This window comes from Athene noctua, chromosome Z (assembly GCF_965140245.1).
Source record: "Athene noctua chromosome Z, bAthNoc1.hap1.1, whole genome shotgun sequence".
Classification (NCBI taxonomy): domain Eukaryota; kingdom Metazoa; phylum Chordata; class Aves; order Strigiformes; family Strigidae; genus Athene; species Athene noctua.
The window spans coordinates 45,597,971-45,618,148 of record NC_134077.1 but is presented as its reverse complement, the minus strand read 5'-3'; the positions used below and the strand labels follow the sequence as shown (position 1 = coordinate 45,618,148).

At 41.2% G+C, this 20,178-nt stretch overlaps 1 protein-coding gene across 1 annotated transcript in view; it reads right to left on the bottom strand.

Moving 5' to 3' along the window:
• The window catches only part of RAD23B (RAD23 homolog B, nucleotide excision repair protein), a 43,819-nt gene that overhangs the window by 11,090 nt on the left and 12,551 nt on the right, over positions 1–20,178 (bottom strand). The window contains exons 2-5 of the mRNA XM_074932260.1: positions 11,416–11,497; positions 8,610–8,689; positions 6,254–6,498; positions 2,694–2,749 (exon numbers count right to left, since the gene is read on the bottom strand). Of these exons, the coding sequence (XP_074788361.1) occupies positions 2,694–2,749; positions 6,254–6,498; positions 8,610–8,689; positions 11,416–11,497 (463 nt within the window). The remainder of the gene's footprint in view (positions 1–2,693; positions 2,750–6,253; positions 6,499–8,609; positions 8,690–11,415; positions 11,498–20,178) is intronic.

Below are 20,178 nucleotides of genomic sequence, written 5' to 3'. Positions count from 1 at the left end.
AATAATCCTGGAACTACTATGTTAAGACAAGTAAGTCACAGTTAAAAAGAACCAAAGAAAATACCAAATTTTACTCCCTTGGGGAGAAGGTGTTTAACTCAAGTCAACACAACCACATTGCTTGATTTTTAAAGAATGCTTTTAAATAATCAGTGGATATATGACTGAGGGCATCATACTCAAGAACAACTAATACAACAACTCTAGCCCAAGGATACCTGTGCATTATCCATAGAGATATATACTGGATTTACAACCCTTGACTCAATTGAGTATTTGTTGTTTGGACTTCAAAATAACAGTGCTAACCTGAATTTAAAGAATGGTAAGATCATGTCTTCATATACAACTACCAGATCAAACATTTTGCATCTACCATCCCTTTTTCAAAGCCATTTAAAAAAAAAAAAAATCACAAACTTTTCTCCAATGATCCATATTTCTGTACATATCTTCAGAGAAGCAAAATACCCAACAATTGTCCCAACACATCGATTCTGCCAAACTTACTGCTCATGTTCTTTCTTACAAAGCACTAGTTTACCCTCACTATTGCTAACAAACTAATCAAGGTAAACAGCAGGCAGAACACCTTTTGATCTAATTAGTTACTACTAAAACATTTCTTTAGTAGTCTTTCAATATAAGCTTGGTAGAGGCTAGAACAGCATGAGAGATTTTGTACAGAAAAGAAAGATGTAAGAAGGTTGACTTTGGACAGATTGGTACATAAGCCGTAATTAAAAGCCAAGGAAGGAAACAGCATTACTGCAAATTTAGGCACACATATTCCATATACAGTCTACTTACACAAGCTGTGCAAAAGTAAGACCAAGAATTATAATTGAGGAATTGCACACCAGCAGTGTCATGATACAGAGTCAGGCCTATCTCTAAATAACACTACTGGGAATATAGGAGGTCAGTGCTTAACTGATTCTGCTCTTCGCTTTTGTCTTTCAAATAATATTTTAAAGCTGGATTAACCTTCAAATCCAGTTCATCACACTCCCCACAACAGTTCTCATCCCATGCCCTAAAGAAAGCTTAGGCTGCTCCGATGAAAGATACGGTCGCACAGGAACTGCAGAACACGCAGATCTTCATTGTAGCACACAAAGCCACATTGGTTTTCAGTCAGCATATCTAACTGAAAACAAAACCAAATCAGTAGAAACCAATCCCTGTTTTTAAAGTGAAGTCAATTATCTTCTGACTGAGAAGCCACAGGAAGAACATGCCTAGGATCCTACTTAGGATGTAAAAACATACCACATGAATTTGTGACAGTAAATTCCTTTTAAGACAGCTTCTAAACAGGAAGAACCACAGAGATCATGCTCGATGCCTTTGAAATTTTTTCAGCATATAACCCTTGCAGTATGCTTACCCAGATAGTACACTCAATGCCTGTTATTTCCAAACATGGGACTTGTGGATTTACTATATGAAATACTAACCAAAGAACTCTCTTATAAAATGGATAGTGAGGTAATGCTCTCCTGCTACATTGAAATAAGATTTTTTTTTTCCCAATTCTGAACATAACTGAATCAAGACCACCATCTTAACATGTTGGTCACTACTGTTAACGTTGAGTATTTGTGATGATTTACATCTAGGCCACTAATGTATAATAAATTGTTAACGAAGCCTGCAGCACCTTTGGTAGCAGTAGTCACTTAAAATGTAACAGAACTCAACTGGTTGTCTCCTACAGCACCTTTCATCTCTTTCAGCTCACACAGTTCTTCAGCCTAAAACAGTATGTTATAACATAAAGCCTAAACTGCAGTTAGCCAGACTAAGCCTGGTGACTACCACCAATACACATAAGACATTACCACTGCTCCTACATCACCTTGGGCTGCTTAATCTCAACACCTGGCTCCAATAAATCCACACACCTCTAGACAAAAATGTAAGTGAAACTCTCCAATTAATTTGACTTTTTGTACCAAAATTGCAGCCTAATGTTTACAGAGGTAAGCCAAAATAAAAATCCCACCTCTCCCTTACTTCTTTGCATTAATTTGCTACATTCTAAAAAAAGAGTAAAACCCCTTAAAAAAATTTAAGTAGGAGTAAGGAGTTGTGGGTTTGCCTTGTAATTTCCTAGTTACCAGTATCAGCATAAATGAGGAGCAGAACTTCCTACTGTTTTTACCCTAGTTATTCCACTGAGAAACAAAGACATTTAACTGTCAAAAGAAAAGTGAATTGACTATAAGTATACGGAGGCATCAACCCAGACAGCAGCAGATTTGGTGAATTCATCTAATCTAAAAATGTGTAAAGACAGTACTGTCAGAGCTGGAACACAGGAGTAATACAGGCAGCCATTTTATCAGGCCTGCAGACTGGGAAGCAAAGGTGAAGAGAAAAGCATATACATAGCTACGTCCAGCCACTTTAAACTGAACAGTCAGAAAAGAAATTAAGGCAAATGGGGGAAAAAACCAGGAATGATAAGGATCTTCCTTTTACACAGTAAAAATATATGAAGTGAAATATTCTTCAGTAAAGAAGTTCTTGATGCTGGTTCTAAGATACCAACTTCAGGTCTTAGAGAAGAGTATTTGATTATAACTTTAACAATGACAGATACAGAAGAGAATGTCAACATCTGCTAATCCGTCATTTGTTTCTGCTGCATCAAAATAATGTCTACATTAAAAAAACACTCCACTTACCAAGTGCACTTATAGCATCCTCAAAAAGATTTGATCGAGATGTATCACCTGTTGTACTGTAAGATGAAGACAAGTGCAATGGTAATTACAAAACTTTGGAAATTTTCCTGTTTTTCAAAAAAAGCAGCAGCAGCTCTAACTCTAATAGCCCCTTCTGTTTCTAAAAAACCAACAGAGCTTTCTAAAGAGCTCCTTTGGTCTTATAGTGAGACCAGATTTCACCACCTTACAATGCTACCAGTTTTAACACAAGGCCAACCTTCCCCCCTACCCCCCAATAGTTTGGCTCTTGCCCATCTGCTCAGGGATTAGCCATCTGCTTGCTTGAATGCTTTAAAGGGTGGGAGAACAAGGTGGATTTTCAAGAGCACACAGCAGTCTCACCAACTGCTTCCCCACAGTCACTGGTTTGATGTCAGTGAGGACTCAAGGAATTCAGTGGTAAGCACTTACTAAAATCCCTGTATTCCTGGGAAAGCAGGATACTAACTGCTGACATTTGCAATGTCAGTCTGTTGTCAGAGACATTGTCAGTCTCAATCTCAAATTATCAAAACTGTTAAATTACAGGATTAAAGGCTCACCTCCATGAACACCACACAGGCACACCACCAGGCAGAGGAGCACCAGTTAACTCAGCCAGAGCCAATGGTGCCCCTTTTCTGGCTCCTCCCAGGGCTGCAACTTAAAGAAAGCACTGGGCCTCCTGGTCTCAGAGTGACAGCCCTTATGGGTCAATGGGAGAGGCTCTCCAGGTCTCCTTACACATCAAGGGCATTTCTGCCAAGAGGGTGCTGCAACTCACCATGGGGTGCCAGGAAAAAGCGTTTGGGGATTGTGCAAGACTAATTATGGGATATCTAGGGGAAGAACCAAGGTCAGGGAAAAGGAAGCATCAAGGCATGCCACAGATGAAAAGCACGGGTAGAGAGCAAAAAGACAAGAAAAAGGGCCAGTCATGTAAACAGCACCTGCCTGGCCATGCCTTGCACCTGATCACCAGTCCATCCTGTTTTCTAATTAAATTCCATTTCCAACTATTTTTCAGTTGGGAGGGCCTCTACTCTATATTCATGTGTGTGTACAGAGGTCTGAGAGCACACAACTGGACAGGGAAACACGAGACATGAGTCACAGGGATCCACATGTCCGTGGAGCCAGCAACGGCAGAGACCAGACACTGTGGAAGCTGCAGTGCCAGCAACTGGAGAAGGGGCCACAGGGGTGCATGTACCTGGGGTGTCGCCAGCTGAGGAGACTAGAAGTGCATGCATATTCTATGTGGGTGCATATGCTGGCATGTGTGTAATCACCAGCAAACATCAAAGCTTTACTACTGTGAGGAGGGCAAGATGCATAAAGCTGGGTATTGAATGGCTGCAAGTCAGACTCAGCTGCTGGAGATACCAGAGGGTCTGAGAGAAAAGCTGCTGGAAAGACTCTCACGTCTTGGGGTCAGCTACTAGTAAGATCATAAGCGTCAACCATCTAGTGGAAAGACCTGTTCATGTGTCCATGTACGAGGCAACTGGGAGATGAGATACTAGGTTCAGTGCATGTCCACAGCCAGTTCCTGGATGGACCCTCTGCGTGTGTGCATATGACTATGTGTGCAAAGGGAATCTGAGTATCAGCAACTGGAGCAGGGTTGCAGGGCTTGGGCACATACCTAGGTACCCAAAACTTAGAAGACAGAGATCTAAGGGCCAGCTATGGGAATAGACTGTCTAAGGAGAGCTACCAGAGAAATCGGTATTGTTCATTTGTATATTTGTACATATGTATTTTGCACAATTGGCTTTGCCCTGAGTAGCCAGAGGGGAACAAGATGTGACTGCTGGTGTCATATGGTTGCTCAAGTGCTCTTTTTTCCTGCCTGTGTTGACCTATGCAGCCAGTTGTACATACAGGTATATACATACTGCGTGTAGGTGCTGGGAATACATGTTTCATCTTAATACCTGATACCGACCTGGGGACATAGTGCTGCAGCAGCCTCACATCTATCAGGCTACCAGAGTCAGCAACTCTTATCAGAAGTAAAAGATCATCAGATTAATCTGGATCAGTTTTCAGAAGATGCACTAAAACTCTAACAAGGCATTTACAGAGATGCATTATTTTATATAAGAAACAATTTGTTCCAACAAGAATGCTTCACTACTATCTATGCCTAGTACAATTTAAAACTGAAAAAGATCCAAGCTGAAACAGGACACCAGCTTGCTTGGCCATGGCTCAATAAATCTTCAACAGCCTTAGTAATTTAACTTCTAAAGCAAATCAGAAACAAGCAGTACTCACTGATATCAAGGCGGGTGGTAACTACAATGTATTTGTTAAATTATTCTCTTGCTTCCTGTCAAGTATGTACACTGAGGCTCCCTTACTGCAGTTTTACAACACCACAATCTGTACAGGGAAAACCTGGAAAGCACTGTTTCAAAGATTTAATCTAATCTTTCATCCTGTTGGACAAACTGAGCAGCAAAAAAACTCCACCCATTCACACTAAAAAAAAAAAACACCCTAAGTTTTTTATCAACTGATAAATGCTTCCTTTTGTATTCCATTTTTAAAAGACATCCATTTCTCATAATTGCAAAATTAAATCATCAATTAGGATATTCAGTGCAAGAAATTTGTGATGACATTTTCAAGATATTAGGCAATTCCAAGTTTTGTGTCCTTATCATTAAATCAGTATTTGATGGTGTTTAAATACAATCACTTCAGAAATTAATGGCTTGTGCCCTCATATTCACATAAATAACACACAAATAATTGAAAGCCAGTGTATGAAGAATGAAGACTTGATGCTATGCATCACTTCAAGGGCCATTACAGTTAACAACATTTTTATCTCATTAAATACTTAAGCAACTTAAAGTGAGAAATAAAAGGCCACAGTATACAACAAATCTCTAATTTCTATTTTATTTTCTTAAATGTAGATAATGCAGGTCAAAAGCTATCTCAGCTCCCACAGCTATCTGCAAATGGGTCAAGGGGCATTCAGAACAAACAAGCCTGTAGCTTTAAGACATTACACGATTAAGAGCAATACTATATCCTACATTTTGGAAGGAAAAGCCCTTTCCAGAAATTAAGACACTCTCACAGCAATAAAGAACTTACAGTTCAAATCTAACCAACAGGGTTCAAAACAATTGGAGGCCTATGAACAGGTCAGGACAGGACACAACCCTCTGAAGTGTTTAAGAGTTTTGTGAACAGTATGGGATCCCCACGCAGATGAATAACCTCCGCCTGAAAAAAAACCTGCACCACACTAACTCTGAAATTTAACTCTCCACTCCGTAGGTTTAATCCCAAGAGCACAATTCCCAGAGGAAAAAGCGTAAGAGGGGAGGGGCACTTCTTACCATTAGTAACGTTATACCTGAGCCAGTGACTGAAGGTACAGTAAAGAAAGGAAAAGATTACAAATAGCTGAGAAAATGACTGGACTAACACTGTAACAGAAAATTCAACTTAAAAATCAAAACTAGAAGCAACAGAAATGGGCATGGAAGCCATTTTTGGAGGCTTATTCATACCTGTCAGTTGATGATGGGCTGACAGCAGCTGGTGCCTCAGATGGTTTTTCTTCTGGCGTTTCTTTAGGAGCACTCACAGGTCCAGATTCACAAGCAACTGCATCTGGTGCTGGTGGTGGAAGGACAGGAGCTGGCACAGAGGCAGCAACAGGGATTGATGCAGTGACTGCTGTGGGAGCTGCAGTTGTCAGGCTAATAGCAGTAGTAGCACTTGACTGCTGAGTCGCTGCAGCTGCTGCTTTGGGCTATACAGAGGACAACAGAATTCAGACACAGCACAAAGCTCCTAAATCCATGCTTTCTACAGTCAACACATTGATTAAACTCTGTTAAGAACATGTGGTCTGACACTGCTGTCTCAACATGAAGGATAACATTAGAACATTGCAAGACATTAAATCTATAATGCCTTTTATTGTGTTTAAACAGACAACTGACAGCGGCACTGGAATACTTATTTAGACACCTCGGCAGTCATACTATTTGAGTATGAGGTGAAATGCAAAGGTAAGATGTTAATATTTATGGACTACAATATTCTAAATGAGAATACCATCTTGTGTTTTACAAAAGCACATTTTTCAGAAGAAACTAAAGCAGTTGTCAAAATACACCTGACAAGCGCAATAAGCATTAGGTTTTCTCACCACTCAAATTTCGAAAAAAGTGACAAAGACAGAAATCACATTGCCCTATGAATGCTATTTGCTGGAAAGTGAAATGCTAAAAAATTTAAAATGAACCTGCAACAAGTTTTACCTATGCATTCTCTACGTTCAAAGCACCACATAAAAGTCAAGTACTTGAGCTCTGCAGTGAGCACCAAACATCCAGCAGAATCAGGGACTACCAAATCTACAGCAACAAATGTAGAGCGGGTAATACTTGCATATAATCTTCACAATTATATCGGAAACATGAATTTTGCTTGGATGTAGTATTAATCCCATTATACAGAAATTACATTTTTCATAATGCACACATCTTCCAGCTAAGGTATGGAATTACTTTTTTGAAAGCTGTATCACTGTAGTCCCTTACCTGTGAATATTCTTAAGGACTGACAAGGCTGACCCCCCCTCTCTGCTCTACTGAGAGAAACAGCTGAACTTTTAATAAAACATAACTACTTATTCATGGTGAATCTCTTTTTCAGACAATGCTTGCTTAAACTGGGAAAAATGGATTTCCTCCTCTTGTCTGAAAGGAAGGGAAAGGTTGGGAACAAACAGCTTCCAACATGGCAGGCAAAATAAAGAACATTTTAAGAAGCATTCCGTGAAAAACACTGGAACATGTCTGAGCATCAAAGTTAGTGGTTGTGCTTACATGACAGGGCATGTATTACCCAGAAAAGAATCAAGAAAAGGGAAACTGAACTTAGAAGAGTTAGCAAAAGGACCATAATACTAAAGAAATGCCCAGCTCCAAACCACAGGTCCTTTAATATAAGGAGGTATCACATTTAGCAGTTCTTCATGGAGGTCTGTGTTTGTTCTGCTATAAACAAAAAAAGCTGTATTCTGAAATCCCATCTGCACCTGTCCTCTTGTACTGATAAATGCCTCCTCTCCAGGCAAGTCACAGACCAGAATGTTGTTTGTTAATGAAGACAGCAGTAACAGTTATGTTCAAACAGAGCATCTACTGAGCCAATACCAGGCAAAAGTGAAGGGAAAGTGAAGCTAGGTTTTGTCAGAAGGAGGACATCCAACTCCAAAATTAACTTTACATCTCAAGACAGACAAGCAGCCAGTTTTATTCAGATCCCAAGGGTCTGGAATGCCTAGAAAAAATCAGTGGCTTGATTCCAAGAAGCAATCTGGTGACTGATTAAGAGGAAAGATACTTCAAATACATGTCACAGTCATTCCTTTTAATTTGCCATTGCAGTCACTCAAAACTCATGGGTTCGTTGATTGGCATATGTATCCTTTCTCTACTCGTTTAAGCTGCTGAGCTCAACAAAAGAAACCAACATGAATTTTGAAGAGCACCATGGCAAGACTGGAAGAGTTCTGTACAGAGGATTTAATAACAAACTATCTAGGTTCCCTTCTTCCTTGTAATAATATCTCTCTGGAGAAATAACACAGAGAGACAAGAAGGAAAAAACAGTAAAATCAGCCACTGACAATTTTTTTCCCTGATGTAAAATTCAGCATAGAACAGCAAAAACAATCAGCATAGGCAGTATTTTGTGTCTACTCGCACAGCATTTATTTTTACTCTTGACCAAAACCTTTACGTGATCAAAATCCACTGGTTTTATGAACAGGCATATACAATCACTCATCGCAATGAAAAAAAGAATGAAACAATTGCAATTTCCTTTTTAAAAATAATGACTACTCACTTTTGTCACCATAACCACCACAAAGTTCTTCTCATCTATTTTGTATTCTTTAAGAGCAGTATCATCATTAAGAATTTTACCTGGCAAATTAAACAGATACAAATTAAGAAGATGTTATTTAACAGATCACTAGATAATCTTGGGATTGCCTCATATAAATGCAGTTCCAAACAAAACATAAAAACACATTTTATGCCCATTTATAAACATTAGTAATCCTACAAGAAGTGTTTAGCTATTAAGTTTTGGTAGTAGAGCTACAAGCAGTTCTCCTACGATGTCCACAGTACCAGTTAGCTTGAAGGCTGTTGCTTAAGTGTTGAAAATGCTTCAAATCATTTGAAACAGAAGTATTAAATCTAGAAGATTTATTGGACCTTTATCACAGATAGGAGTAGAGGAAAGGCTTTAGCATACAATAAGACTGAATAACCTACACCTGCTTATACACTCTAGACACTAGGAAAATTCCTTCCTGCTTATCTTGTTTGCCCTTGAGATATAGTATAGCTACAGTTCCTGCCATAGACTAAGGTTATCTGCATTAGGTAAGTTTGTGACTTTGCAACTTTAACAATTTGTTCTTAAAAGAAGGCTAAAGCATTAGAAAAAGCTAGAACCATTCTGTATCCTGCTACCTTGACAGAAGGAGGAAAAAAAATCCCAACTGATCAGACAAAGCCAGAAACATGTTTGTCATACTACCACTTTCAATGTTTCATAAGCAGAGACCGTACTGTGGCAAAGTAGGTTTCCCTCATATCTACAAGAACTCAGAAACACATTAAACACCACTGATTATTTTTTTTAGGATAAGCTCATTTAGAGGTGGTACCACAAATCAGAAAATTAAATATTTATTTCAGCAAGTTGCATAGCACCTACTTCTACTACAGAACTTTCAGGAAATATTTTATAATTTTAATTGATTAATTTTCTGAAGATGTGTCAAGGACCACATCCCTATTTCAAGAGCAAAATACACATTTTCATAACCATTCTCAGTGCTAGTGGAATACACCACTTAACTACAACTAGCAGGACACATCCTTATTCTGATGATTGCAAAGAAATCAAGCAATGCATATGCATTACAGCACCTGGAACACAAATGAGGTGGCACTGCCCTACTTTGGACTTGTTCGACTAGTCTTGCGGGTCAAATACTCAAGAAAGTATAATATGGACTGTAGTAATACCCGTAGCAGATGGTGCAGCATCTGACTCAGAACCTGCACAGGTTTACTTACGATTTTCTGCTTTATAGGCACTTCAGGCTAAAAAGCCTGCACAATGTATATATTCAGACATCCTATCTTCTCAGGACACGCAACTGTGAGGGTTTGTAGACTCTACCCTAATACAGATAACACAACCGAACTACCTCACCGCTGAGTAGCATAACCTTTTTTTAAAAAAATTTGCAAGCATTTTTAATAACAAATGCTATACTTTTAATTGGGTTCAGTTGGGATATCACTCTGCTTAACCAAACCATGAAATTCTGAAGCTCATTTTAATCAAAGTAAAAATGTCATGAACACACCTTTGTCGTATCTCCTGTTCAAGAAAAAATACAATCAATCTCTGGATCTAAATCTTATTTCTTCCATTTCTAATGCTTTTGAGAATTATACAATGCTGCAGGTAAGTTCTGGCTTCCAAAAATACTCAAGTCAGCATCATAGGATCTTACCCAACCCTTGATTTTTTTAATCACAGGAACATAACATTAAGAGTGTCATGCAATTACACATATTGCACAAGGCCATCTGCCTCGTTCATATTTCTTTATTATACACATGACTTTGACCTTCATGTTCTTGATGTGCCTGCCCTTCACTGAAGTACAAGGGACATAAAACTTGCTAAGAAACACAGCCCTGAGGATTCCATATAAACAACAGAGAGACTCTCAACTTCTCTGCCATTAACATCTCTCTGCTGTGATCAGTAGCTTTAGCCACTTATGGTCCTTTTACCACTCATTAGAAGTGGAAAACTACTACTGTTTACAAAGCAGTACACCAAAGAAGTAAAAATACCACCAAAGTTTCCTTCAAGCACAGTTTGAGAGGAAAAAGCACTAAAGTCAGTATTAGAACTTTTTAAGTTCTGAAATTAAATTAAACCAAAAAACTGAATCTGTGTACTAGTGCAAGTATGGACAAGTCAGGTAGAAAACTGTAAAAAAAATATTGCCAAAAAAAAATCAAACTGTGTTGGCTCAAATAAAGTAACTTCATGTCTTTATCTGACATTAACCTGCTTTTTGCTAGTACATAATACACATTTCTAATGACAAGCTTAAAAGTATTGAAAGTACCTTTCTTTGTGTAGCATGGATTTGCTGGTGGTTTTTTTTTTTGTCAACACATAAGAAATAATCTGATTTTTAGTTCTCTGAGGTATATGTAGGAATGCTTCAGCTATACACAGCATAAACTAAACAAAAGACAAGAGTTTAACACAGAACATCAGATGTGAACTGCTTAACTCCCTATTTCTTGTAACAAAAGCTTTTTATACTTCACCTAGTATACCCTGTCCAGGACTAATGTTGTTAGCATATCATGTAATAAGAGAAAGATAACAAGACACATATGTATTAAAACCTGAAAAATTCTGATTCAAAGTTGAGTTCCCTTGTTTCCAAGAGTCTCTCTTGTTGATTTGTTTTTCTGTTTGTGTTTTGGTTTTTAACCTGTTTGTATTTCAGTACTTACAATTCTTAGAAGATTAACATTCACATCAAACTTAAAAAATAAGCTAGATTCAGATACAGTATCTTCAGAATATGCATTACCTGCATAAATTAGTTTTTGGCCAGCTACTGGAAAAACATCTTTTCCCCTTTCTGATTCAATCTTCTCTTTCAGTGCCTTCACCTAAAGCACAGAAACAGTCGTAATGAAAAAAAAAAATTCACCACACAAACCTAATTAAGTACACTTTGTTTGAAGTTTTAAATACTAAAAGTTTTCAGTCATATCTTGATTATGTCAAGTACACCTGTCTTCCAAAGACATCACTGTAACCACTTGCAGAGCAACATGTTCCCTTCCCAAATAACTCTCGTGCTTAATCAAATTAGGTAAGTGATTTCTCCATGAGAAGTCTTTAAGTACGAGATTACAACACACTGAAAAAATCAGACATTTGGGCAAAAAATGCTTTTATCTACTGACCCCTTTCCCTTCTTCCCCTCCCTTCTCTTTCTCTGAATGCAGGGGGTACATAGCTATGCACAGCTGACTCTTCTTCATAATGACTCTTCAGGGAATGCCAGGTTTTTTGGTAAGGTCACCATGACATTCGATTTAACTCACTGGAATGACTCAAAGCCTCGATATGCAAATACTTGTGCAAACTGTCCAGTTGTTCATTTTATACAAGTAGTTTTCAACCTATGAATTCTCCCTTTTTGTCCCTCCTCTGTTTTACTCGGGGGGGAAAGCAAGTGACTGGCTGCGTGGTGACTGGCTACCGGCTTCGTTCAAACCATGACACACTCACAATGGCATTGCATCGTTTCAGCAGTATACATAAAAAGAAGTGTTTGTTTCACCAGGCTTCATGATGTAGATGATTAAATCACTAACCACAAAAGGATACAGAACACAATGACTTCCCTCTATGGGGCTACTCCTAAATAGGAAGCCAAGTCTTCTTTTTCCTTAGCAGATGGAAGAAGGATGCTCTCGGTATTAAAATAAACATGCCATGCCAGTCCCTCCTAAAAGCTGCAGAATCAGTCAGTCTCCAGCCAACCAGCTGCTTTTTCATGACAAAGCAGCAGCTCACTGACATCCGTAAGTCTTCAGGCAGGGTCAAACCATTACACATTTTAGTAACAATATGCTGATAGGATCATGATTCACATGCACTTACTTTATGAAAATCTGTCCTATCCCTGGATTTACATTTATTTTTAAAGAGTATTTCCTGAAAACTAAGAATCTAATATGTGAATTCCTTGCCAGTTATTATTTAAGGCTGCAAACCACACAACCAAACAGTGTCTTCTGGGCACAGATAAGCCATCAAGCAGTTTCTCCTGAATTTCAAAGTATTAGATACTTCAGACAACTCCAGTTAAGTGTCCTGCACCCACCAGGGCAAATTAAACCCCTGAATCATGTTAAAATCCTGCTATGTTTTCAAATGCCTACTTTTTAAACACACTGCTTACCTGTTAATGACTTGTACTGGGTCTGGCTGAGCTGGAACTGGTTGTCCCCTATAGCAGCCCTCACGGTGCTGTGTTTTGTGCTGGGAGCTGGCAGGGTGTTGGTAGCACCCTGGTGTTGTGGCTGCTGCTGAGCAGTGCTTACACAGCACCAAGGCTCCTTCTGACATTTCCCCTCCAGTGGGATGGGGTGGGCAAGATCTTGGGAGGGGACACAGCCAGGACAGCTGACCCAAACCAACCAAAGGGACATTCCATACTATATGACATCTGCTCAGTATAAAGCTGGGAGAAAGGAGGAAGGGGGTGGGGTCACCCTTGGTCCTCCGAGGCAACGACTAGGCCTGACAGCACCTCTTCATGGGAAGTAGAGAAGAAATCTGTTTTCTTTTTTTTTTTCTTCCACGCACGGACCTTTGCTTCGCTTTGCTTATATTAAAACTGCTTTTGTTTTACCCACAAGGGTTGTTTGGTTTTGGGTTTTTTTTTTCCCCTATCTTATTTTCTTTCCCCTTTTTGCCCTGTAGAGAAAAAAAGGGGGAAGGTGGGGGAAGTGACAGAGCAACTTAGTGGGTACCTGGCATTTAGCCGAGGTCAAACCACCACATATATTTATGCACTTGTACTCATCACTCAAAAGATGATGTTTCAAAGCTTACTCTTTCATTCACAGTCACTGCATTTGTCATGGATTTCTAACAAATATCTCTAATGTGATCAGCTGGTATAATCTATTTTGAGGGAGAAAATTAAGGCTTGTTTCATGCTCACTGCACTCAAATCAAGCTACTGGTTTCAAATGTCTGCTTTGTCTTCCTCATGTTTTACTGTCTGAGTTCTTTTCCAGACTACAGTTTTTCCCACAATTAACAAAACCAAAACCTGTTTTCTCAAATAAGAATGTATGAACAGCTAAATGTGATAGTTTAGGTCAGGACACACTAAATGTATGTGTTAATTACTACACAATAATTGGATCCATGCAAAAAGAAGTTATTTACTGTAGTAAAATATTGATGGTAAAATTCCAATAAACCATCTGCCCTTTCCTGTCCAGCTCACAGGCAGTGCTTCCTCATACTACAAGGTACCCCCTTCCAAAACCTGAGGTATAAGTCTGCAACAAACAACAGGGCTATGCTTTCATCCCTTTGGCAGGTGGCACTCCTCTCCAGACACTGGCAAACTGCCGTTTACACTGTGGGGTCAAGGGAATTGAGAAAAAAATGTTATGACGATGGCTAAACACAAGCAGCATTCACAGAACAGTTTGGACTGGAAGGGACCTTTCATGGTCATCTAGTCCAATGTCCCCTGCAATGAGCAGGGATATCTTCAACTAGATCAGGTTGCTCAAAGCCCCATCCAACCTGAGCTTGAATATTTTCATGGATGGGACATCTACTACCTCTCTGGGCAACCTGTTCCAGCATTTCACCACCCTCAAAGTAAAAAACTTCTTCCTTACACCTAGCCTGAATACACCCTTTTTTAGATTAAAACCATTACCCCTTGTCCTATCCTAACAAGTCTGTCCCCACCCTTCTTTTAAGCCCCCTTTAACTATAGAAAAGCTACAGTGAGGTATCCCTGAAGCCCTTTTCTCGAGGCTGAACAACTCCAACCCTCTGTCTTTCCTCGTAGAAGTGTTCCACCCCTCCGATCATTTTTCTGTCCCCCTCTGGACCCACTGCAACACGTCCACGTCTTTCCTGTGCTGAGGACACCAGAGCTGGACACAGCACTCCAGGTGGGCTCTCACCAGAGCAGAGTAAGAGGGGCAGAATCACCTCCCTCAACCTGCTGGCCATGCTTCTTGTTATGCAGCCCACGATATGGTTAACCTTCTGGGCTGCAAGCACACATTGCTGACTCATGTCCAGCCTTTCATCCATCAGTATGACCAAGTCCTTCTTCACAGGGCTGCACTCAATCCCTTCATCCCTCAGCCTGTACTGATACTGATCCAGGTGCACGACCTTGCACTTCATGAATTTCATGAGGTTTGCATGGGCCCACCTCTCAAGCCTGTCCAGGTCCCTCTGGATGGCATCCCATCCCTCGGGTGTGTCAACTACACCACTCAGCTTGGTGTTGTCTGCAAACTTGCTGAGGGTGCACTCAATCCCACTGTCTATGTCATTTATCAAATCCATATCTCCAATTAAGAGAGACTAATGTGACAAAGGCCTTACAGAAGTCCAGATAGATGACATCTGTAGCTCTTCCCTTGTTCACTGATGTAGTCACTCCATTACAGTAGGCTGGGTTGGTCAGGCAAGACTTGCCCTTGGTGAAGCCGTGATGGTTATCTCGAATCACCTCCCTGTCCTCCATGTGCCTTAGCATAGATTCTAGGGGGATCTTCTCCATGATCTTCCCAGACACAAGGGTAAGGCTGACAGGTCAGTAGTTCCCATGGTCCTCTCTTTTCTACCCTTTTTAAATATGGGTGAAATGTTTCCCTTTTGCCAGTCATTGGGGACTCCACCTAACTGCCATGACTTTTCATCATGGAGAGTGGCCTGACAACTACGTCAGCCAATTTCTTCAGGACTCTGGGATATATCTCGTCAGGTTCCTTAGATTTATGTATGTTCAGGTTCCTGAGGTTGTCACAAACCTGATCTGCTCTTACAGGGGGAAGGACTTTGCTCCCTCATCCCCCGTCTTGCAGTCTATCCACTCAAGAGGTGTGGGAAGAGAGATTGCCAGTGAAGACTGAGGCAAAGAAGTTGAGTACCTCTCAGTCTTCTCCTCATCTGTTGTTAACAGTTTGCCAGTTGTGTTCACCAGTGGGGGGTACACTTTCTTTGACCTTCCTTTTCCAGCTGACATACTTAGAGAAGCCCTTCTTATTCTTTACATCTCTTGCTAAATTCAGCTTCAGCCACAACTGTGCCTTCCTGACCCCATCCCCACACAACTGGGCAGCATCTCCACAGTCTTCCCAGGATACCTGTCTGTGCTTCCACTGTCTGTGCATTTCCTTCTTGCCCTTCAGTTTGACCAACAGGTCCTCACTCATCTATGTCCTCCTCTTGCCCGCCTTTCCTCATTTCTTACAGCTGGGGATTGAGAGCTCTTGTGCTCTGTGGAAAGCAACCTTAAAGATCTGCCAGTCCTCTTCTGCTCCCTTGTCCCTGAGGGCAGTTTCGCAGAAGGTCTTATTGACTAACGCCTTGAAGAGCTGCAATATTGCTTTCCTAAAATTCAGAGTCCTGACTTTTAATCTCTCAGAGCTGCAAACTCCACCAGTGCAGGACCACTGCAGACCAGACTGCCTCCAATCTTGATGTCACCAATTAGCTCCCTTGCCTTGGTGACCATCAGGTCCAGTATCGCATATCCTCTGGCAGGGCTGTCTATTACCTGAATTGCTTATGGCATGCCATGCTACTTTTCCAGCAGATGCCAGGGTGGTTGAAGTCCCCCAGCAAGACAAGAGCCTGTGAGCACGATCCCTCCTGTAGTTGGAGTAAGAAGGCTTTGTCAGTAAGCTCCCCTTGATAGGGCAGTCTGTAGTAAATACCAACCACAAGATTGCCTTTGCTACTTCAGTCTTTAATTTCCACCCAAAGGTTTCAACTTGCTTGTGGCTATTCTTCAGAGACAGCTCTTCACAATCTACATATTGCTTGACATAGAGGGCAACCCCTCTGCACCTCCTTCCTCATCTGTCCCTTCTGAAAAGCCTGTAGCCATCGACAGCTTCATTACAGTCATGGGATTTGTCCCATCAAGTTTCAGTAATGGCATCTAGGTCATGGCTTTCTAGCAGCATGGTGGCTTCCAATTCCTTCTGTTTGTTGTCCATGCTGTGCACATTGGTGTAGAGGCACTTCAGCTGGGCTGTTGGCCATGATCTTCTTAGAGGAACACACCTTAATTCCTTTGATGTATTTCACAAGTGTTTCCCTGTTGGTTCCAATTATCTCAGGAGCCCCTGGAAGTAAGACTTCCAAGTGTGCTGCAGTGTACCCAGCATGTCTCAGAGCAACACACTGAGGGTCCTCACTGGCACCATGTCCCTCTAACCTTGGCATGTTGTCACAAGCAAGCCTGGTATTATCGCCCTCCTCCAAGTCTAGTTTAAAGCTCTATCAGTGAGCTCCACTAGCTTGTGAGCAAAGTCTCTCTTCCCCCTTTGAGAAACATGAATTCCATACAACACCAGCAGGCCTGGTACTCTATAGACCATCCCATTACCGAAAAAAATGAAGTTGTAGCAGTGACACCAGCCACAGAGCCATGTATTAATAGCCTGGGTCCGTCTATTTCTTTCAGTGTCACTGTCTGCAACTGGAAGGACAGAGGAAAAAGTTATCTGTGCTCCAGATTCCCTTACCAACCATCCCAAGGCCCTGAAGCCTCTTTTGATTGCCTTTGGACAACATGTTGTGGCTTCATCATCACCTGCATGTAAGAGTAATAATGTCTAATAGTCTCAGGGCTGTTCGAGGCTAGGAAGCTTCCTAGAGAAGTCCTTAACCCGGGCCCCAGTGAGGCAGCAGACTTCCCCAAGAGGAGGGTCTGTCTGGCATATTGGACTCTCTTCCACTCAGAAGGGAGTCACCTACAACTATAACTCATCTTTTCTTCCTCACTGGGATGGTCCTGATACGTTTGCTTGCCACCCCAAGCATGGACTTGCTTCCATTCTCTCCTTTCCTTTAAGCTACTGCCTTATGCCTGGTGAGGGGAAGATATAGGATCCCCTTGATTTTGTTTTTTTTCTGGTGGCTGTTCCTGTTTCTGTCTCAGGGAGGGCAAAGCATGCTTCCACTAGTCTAGCTCTATCTCAGACTCACAGATGTTGGGGGAGGTAGCGGGTCTGCCACGAGCCTGATTGAAGAAGAGTTTCGCCTTGATAAGATTCCAGTGTACCCTTGAAAAGGAGGAATGTCTGCTTAATAAACAACATAAGAAGAACAATGAAAAAGGAAGCAGGATGTAAGAGCTACAGTCTCAACACCTATTGAGGAGCAGATTAGAAGAGTACAGATTAACTGATAGCAATGCTAATGTTAAAAGACAACTATGTGACCAATCAAATGAGCACACGGTTTTGTAAAACAGATATAAAAGAAGGGTTTGGAAAATAAAGATAGACATTTTGCCTGCAACATTCGTTTGTTGTGTCCATCTCTACCGTGACACACAGATGCTCCTTAAACCTTTATACTTCCTCTTGTAGCTCTGCCACCAGGCTGAGCAGATCATTCACTTGGTCACATATCACACAGCTGTTCTTACTACTGCATTACCAGTGAAAGGTGCTGGCAAACCCTGCAGCCTGAGACATGGATGGCTGCATGTCTTTGTGGGAGCTCTGTCTGGGTTGCTACATCCATTCTGGCGAGTGCAGAGAACTTCGCTTTCTGCTGGGTGGATACCATAGCTAAGCTCCTTCTGAGATGATGACAACCATGAACTCAACCCACATCTTGAGCTGGTAGGGTGACGACACCCTTCCTGGGTGCCCTTCTGAATGAACTGCCATGCAAACTGACACACCATGTTCCGTTCACCCACTCTGGTCACATTGCTTCTGGTCACGCCTGCTCCCTAGGCTGCTTTTTAGCAAGGCAGGGGGGCTGCCATTGCTCTGGAAATGCCCAGGCCTCGTCAGTGTCTCCTGTGAGAGCTGTCAGCTCCTGGAAGGTCTCTCTGCTGCCCTGGCATTTCCCCACCTCAGGAAATCCTGCTGCACATCAAAGTCTGCCACTCGGCTGCAGATCAGACCAGGTCCAGAGCAGCCCCCCTCAGTATCAAGTTTATACTGCAGTTCTAGCACACCTGGTACAGGCACACTGTAGGGCAATTACCTCACACTCAGAGCTCAATAGTAAACAATTAACTTCCAATCCCCGCTGGGTTTTCACACAAGTTAGACATGGATGTTGAAGAGTGAATGAATTCATACAACCACTCCTTGACTTTCTAGTTCTTTGGTATGACCATGTATGGGACAAAGTTTATCTCTGTCCCAGAGGTCGAGGACAGAGATAAACTTTGTCCCATACATGGTCGAGGATTGTAATCAGTGCTCTGAGTTGCAGCCAGCATTAATCAAAGTGATAACTGCAATTCTACTATGAATGCACCTTCTAAGAGGTCAGGCAGTTGAGGTATCAAAGGGGTATCATTACTCATTTCCACATTAACAATGCCAAATATTTAATGTCCTTATGTATCTTTAAGATATCCATTCCTCAAAAAAGTCAGTGCCCAAGATGCAAAGATAAGTCCCATTACAACAACATCATGAGGTTTACAGTTTCCTCTAGTGAGACCGAATTGAGCTTCTACTACATGAAGCTTATGCTGGCCTATACAGAGATAATGTTAACTTACCTGTAAATTACTGTTATCCCACGTACATCAGTAACACACAAGCTCCAGTAGGAGGACTGCCTGCTAGACCCATAACCTGAGCATGAACCCTCAGGTTCCACAAGATTACACCCAGGAAAACTAACTCAGCAGCCACAGGCAGTCATGGACACTCAAGAGACTACATGTCAGCTGTAGAAACCCCTTCCACAATCCAAAAGCTCACTTTGGATCCCATTCTTGACATCATTTTTATTAATGTTGTGGTTTGGGACCAGACAAACTAAACACATACATTAATTACTGTGCAATAACTGGATTCATGTGAAGCAGCTTGGTATTTATTGTTTTGGTGAAGTAGTTCTTATTAATGCAAATAACACAACAAAGTTACATGAAAGGAGTGATCTCTGCCTCCCCTTTGCTTTCTGACAGGAGCAGGGCTGCGAGCAGTCAGGAGGAACAGTGTGCTGTTTTGGTGGTGCCAGCTGCCTTACTTGGAGCACGGTGACTCCAGCTGTGCAAGCTTGGCCCCAGGCACTCCTAGAGGGCCTCCACAGCCAGGTGTCACAAACTACAGTGGTACTGAACATAAGAACAAACTACGCATTTGCTTCTCAAAGAATGAAGGCAATCTTTGGCCAAACCCTGCCAATACAGTGGCCATGACTAGCTGCTTAAAGGAATTTGAAAAAATGAAAATGCTGAACAGAGAACGCCATTACAGTTTGCAGTACTGGTCATCTTTATTCTCTGTACTTGCCATATATGTCAGTCCATTTAAGAACAGATCATATACTAAAGTCAAACACAAATTACTTCAGTTCTCAGCTACATTTCTCCAGCTAACAGTTTACAAAAATCTAAAACAAATTTAAGCTTAACATAGCTCAACTAACTTACAGTATTTTGCTAACTGTATCCATAGACACACTGCCACTTATAAAGGCAAAGATCATTAACAGAGGCGTTATTTAAATGAGCTCTATTATTCACTCTACTATGAACTTTTGCCAAAGATAATCTGTATGTTATAGTGACTGA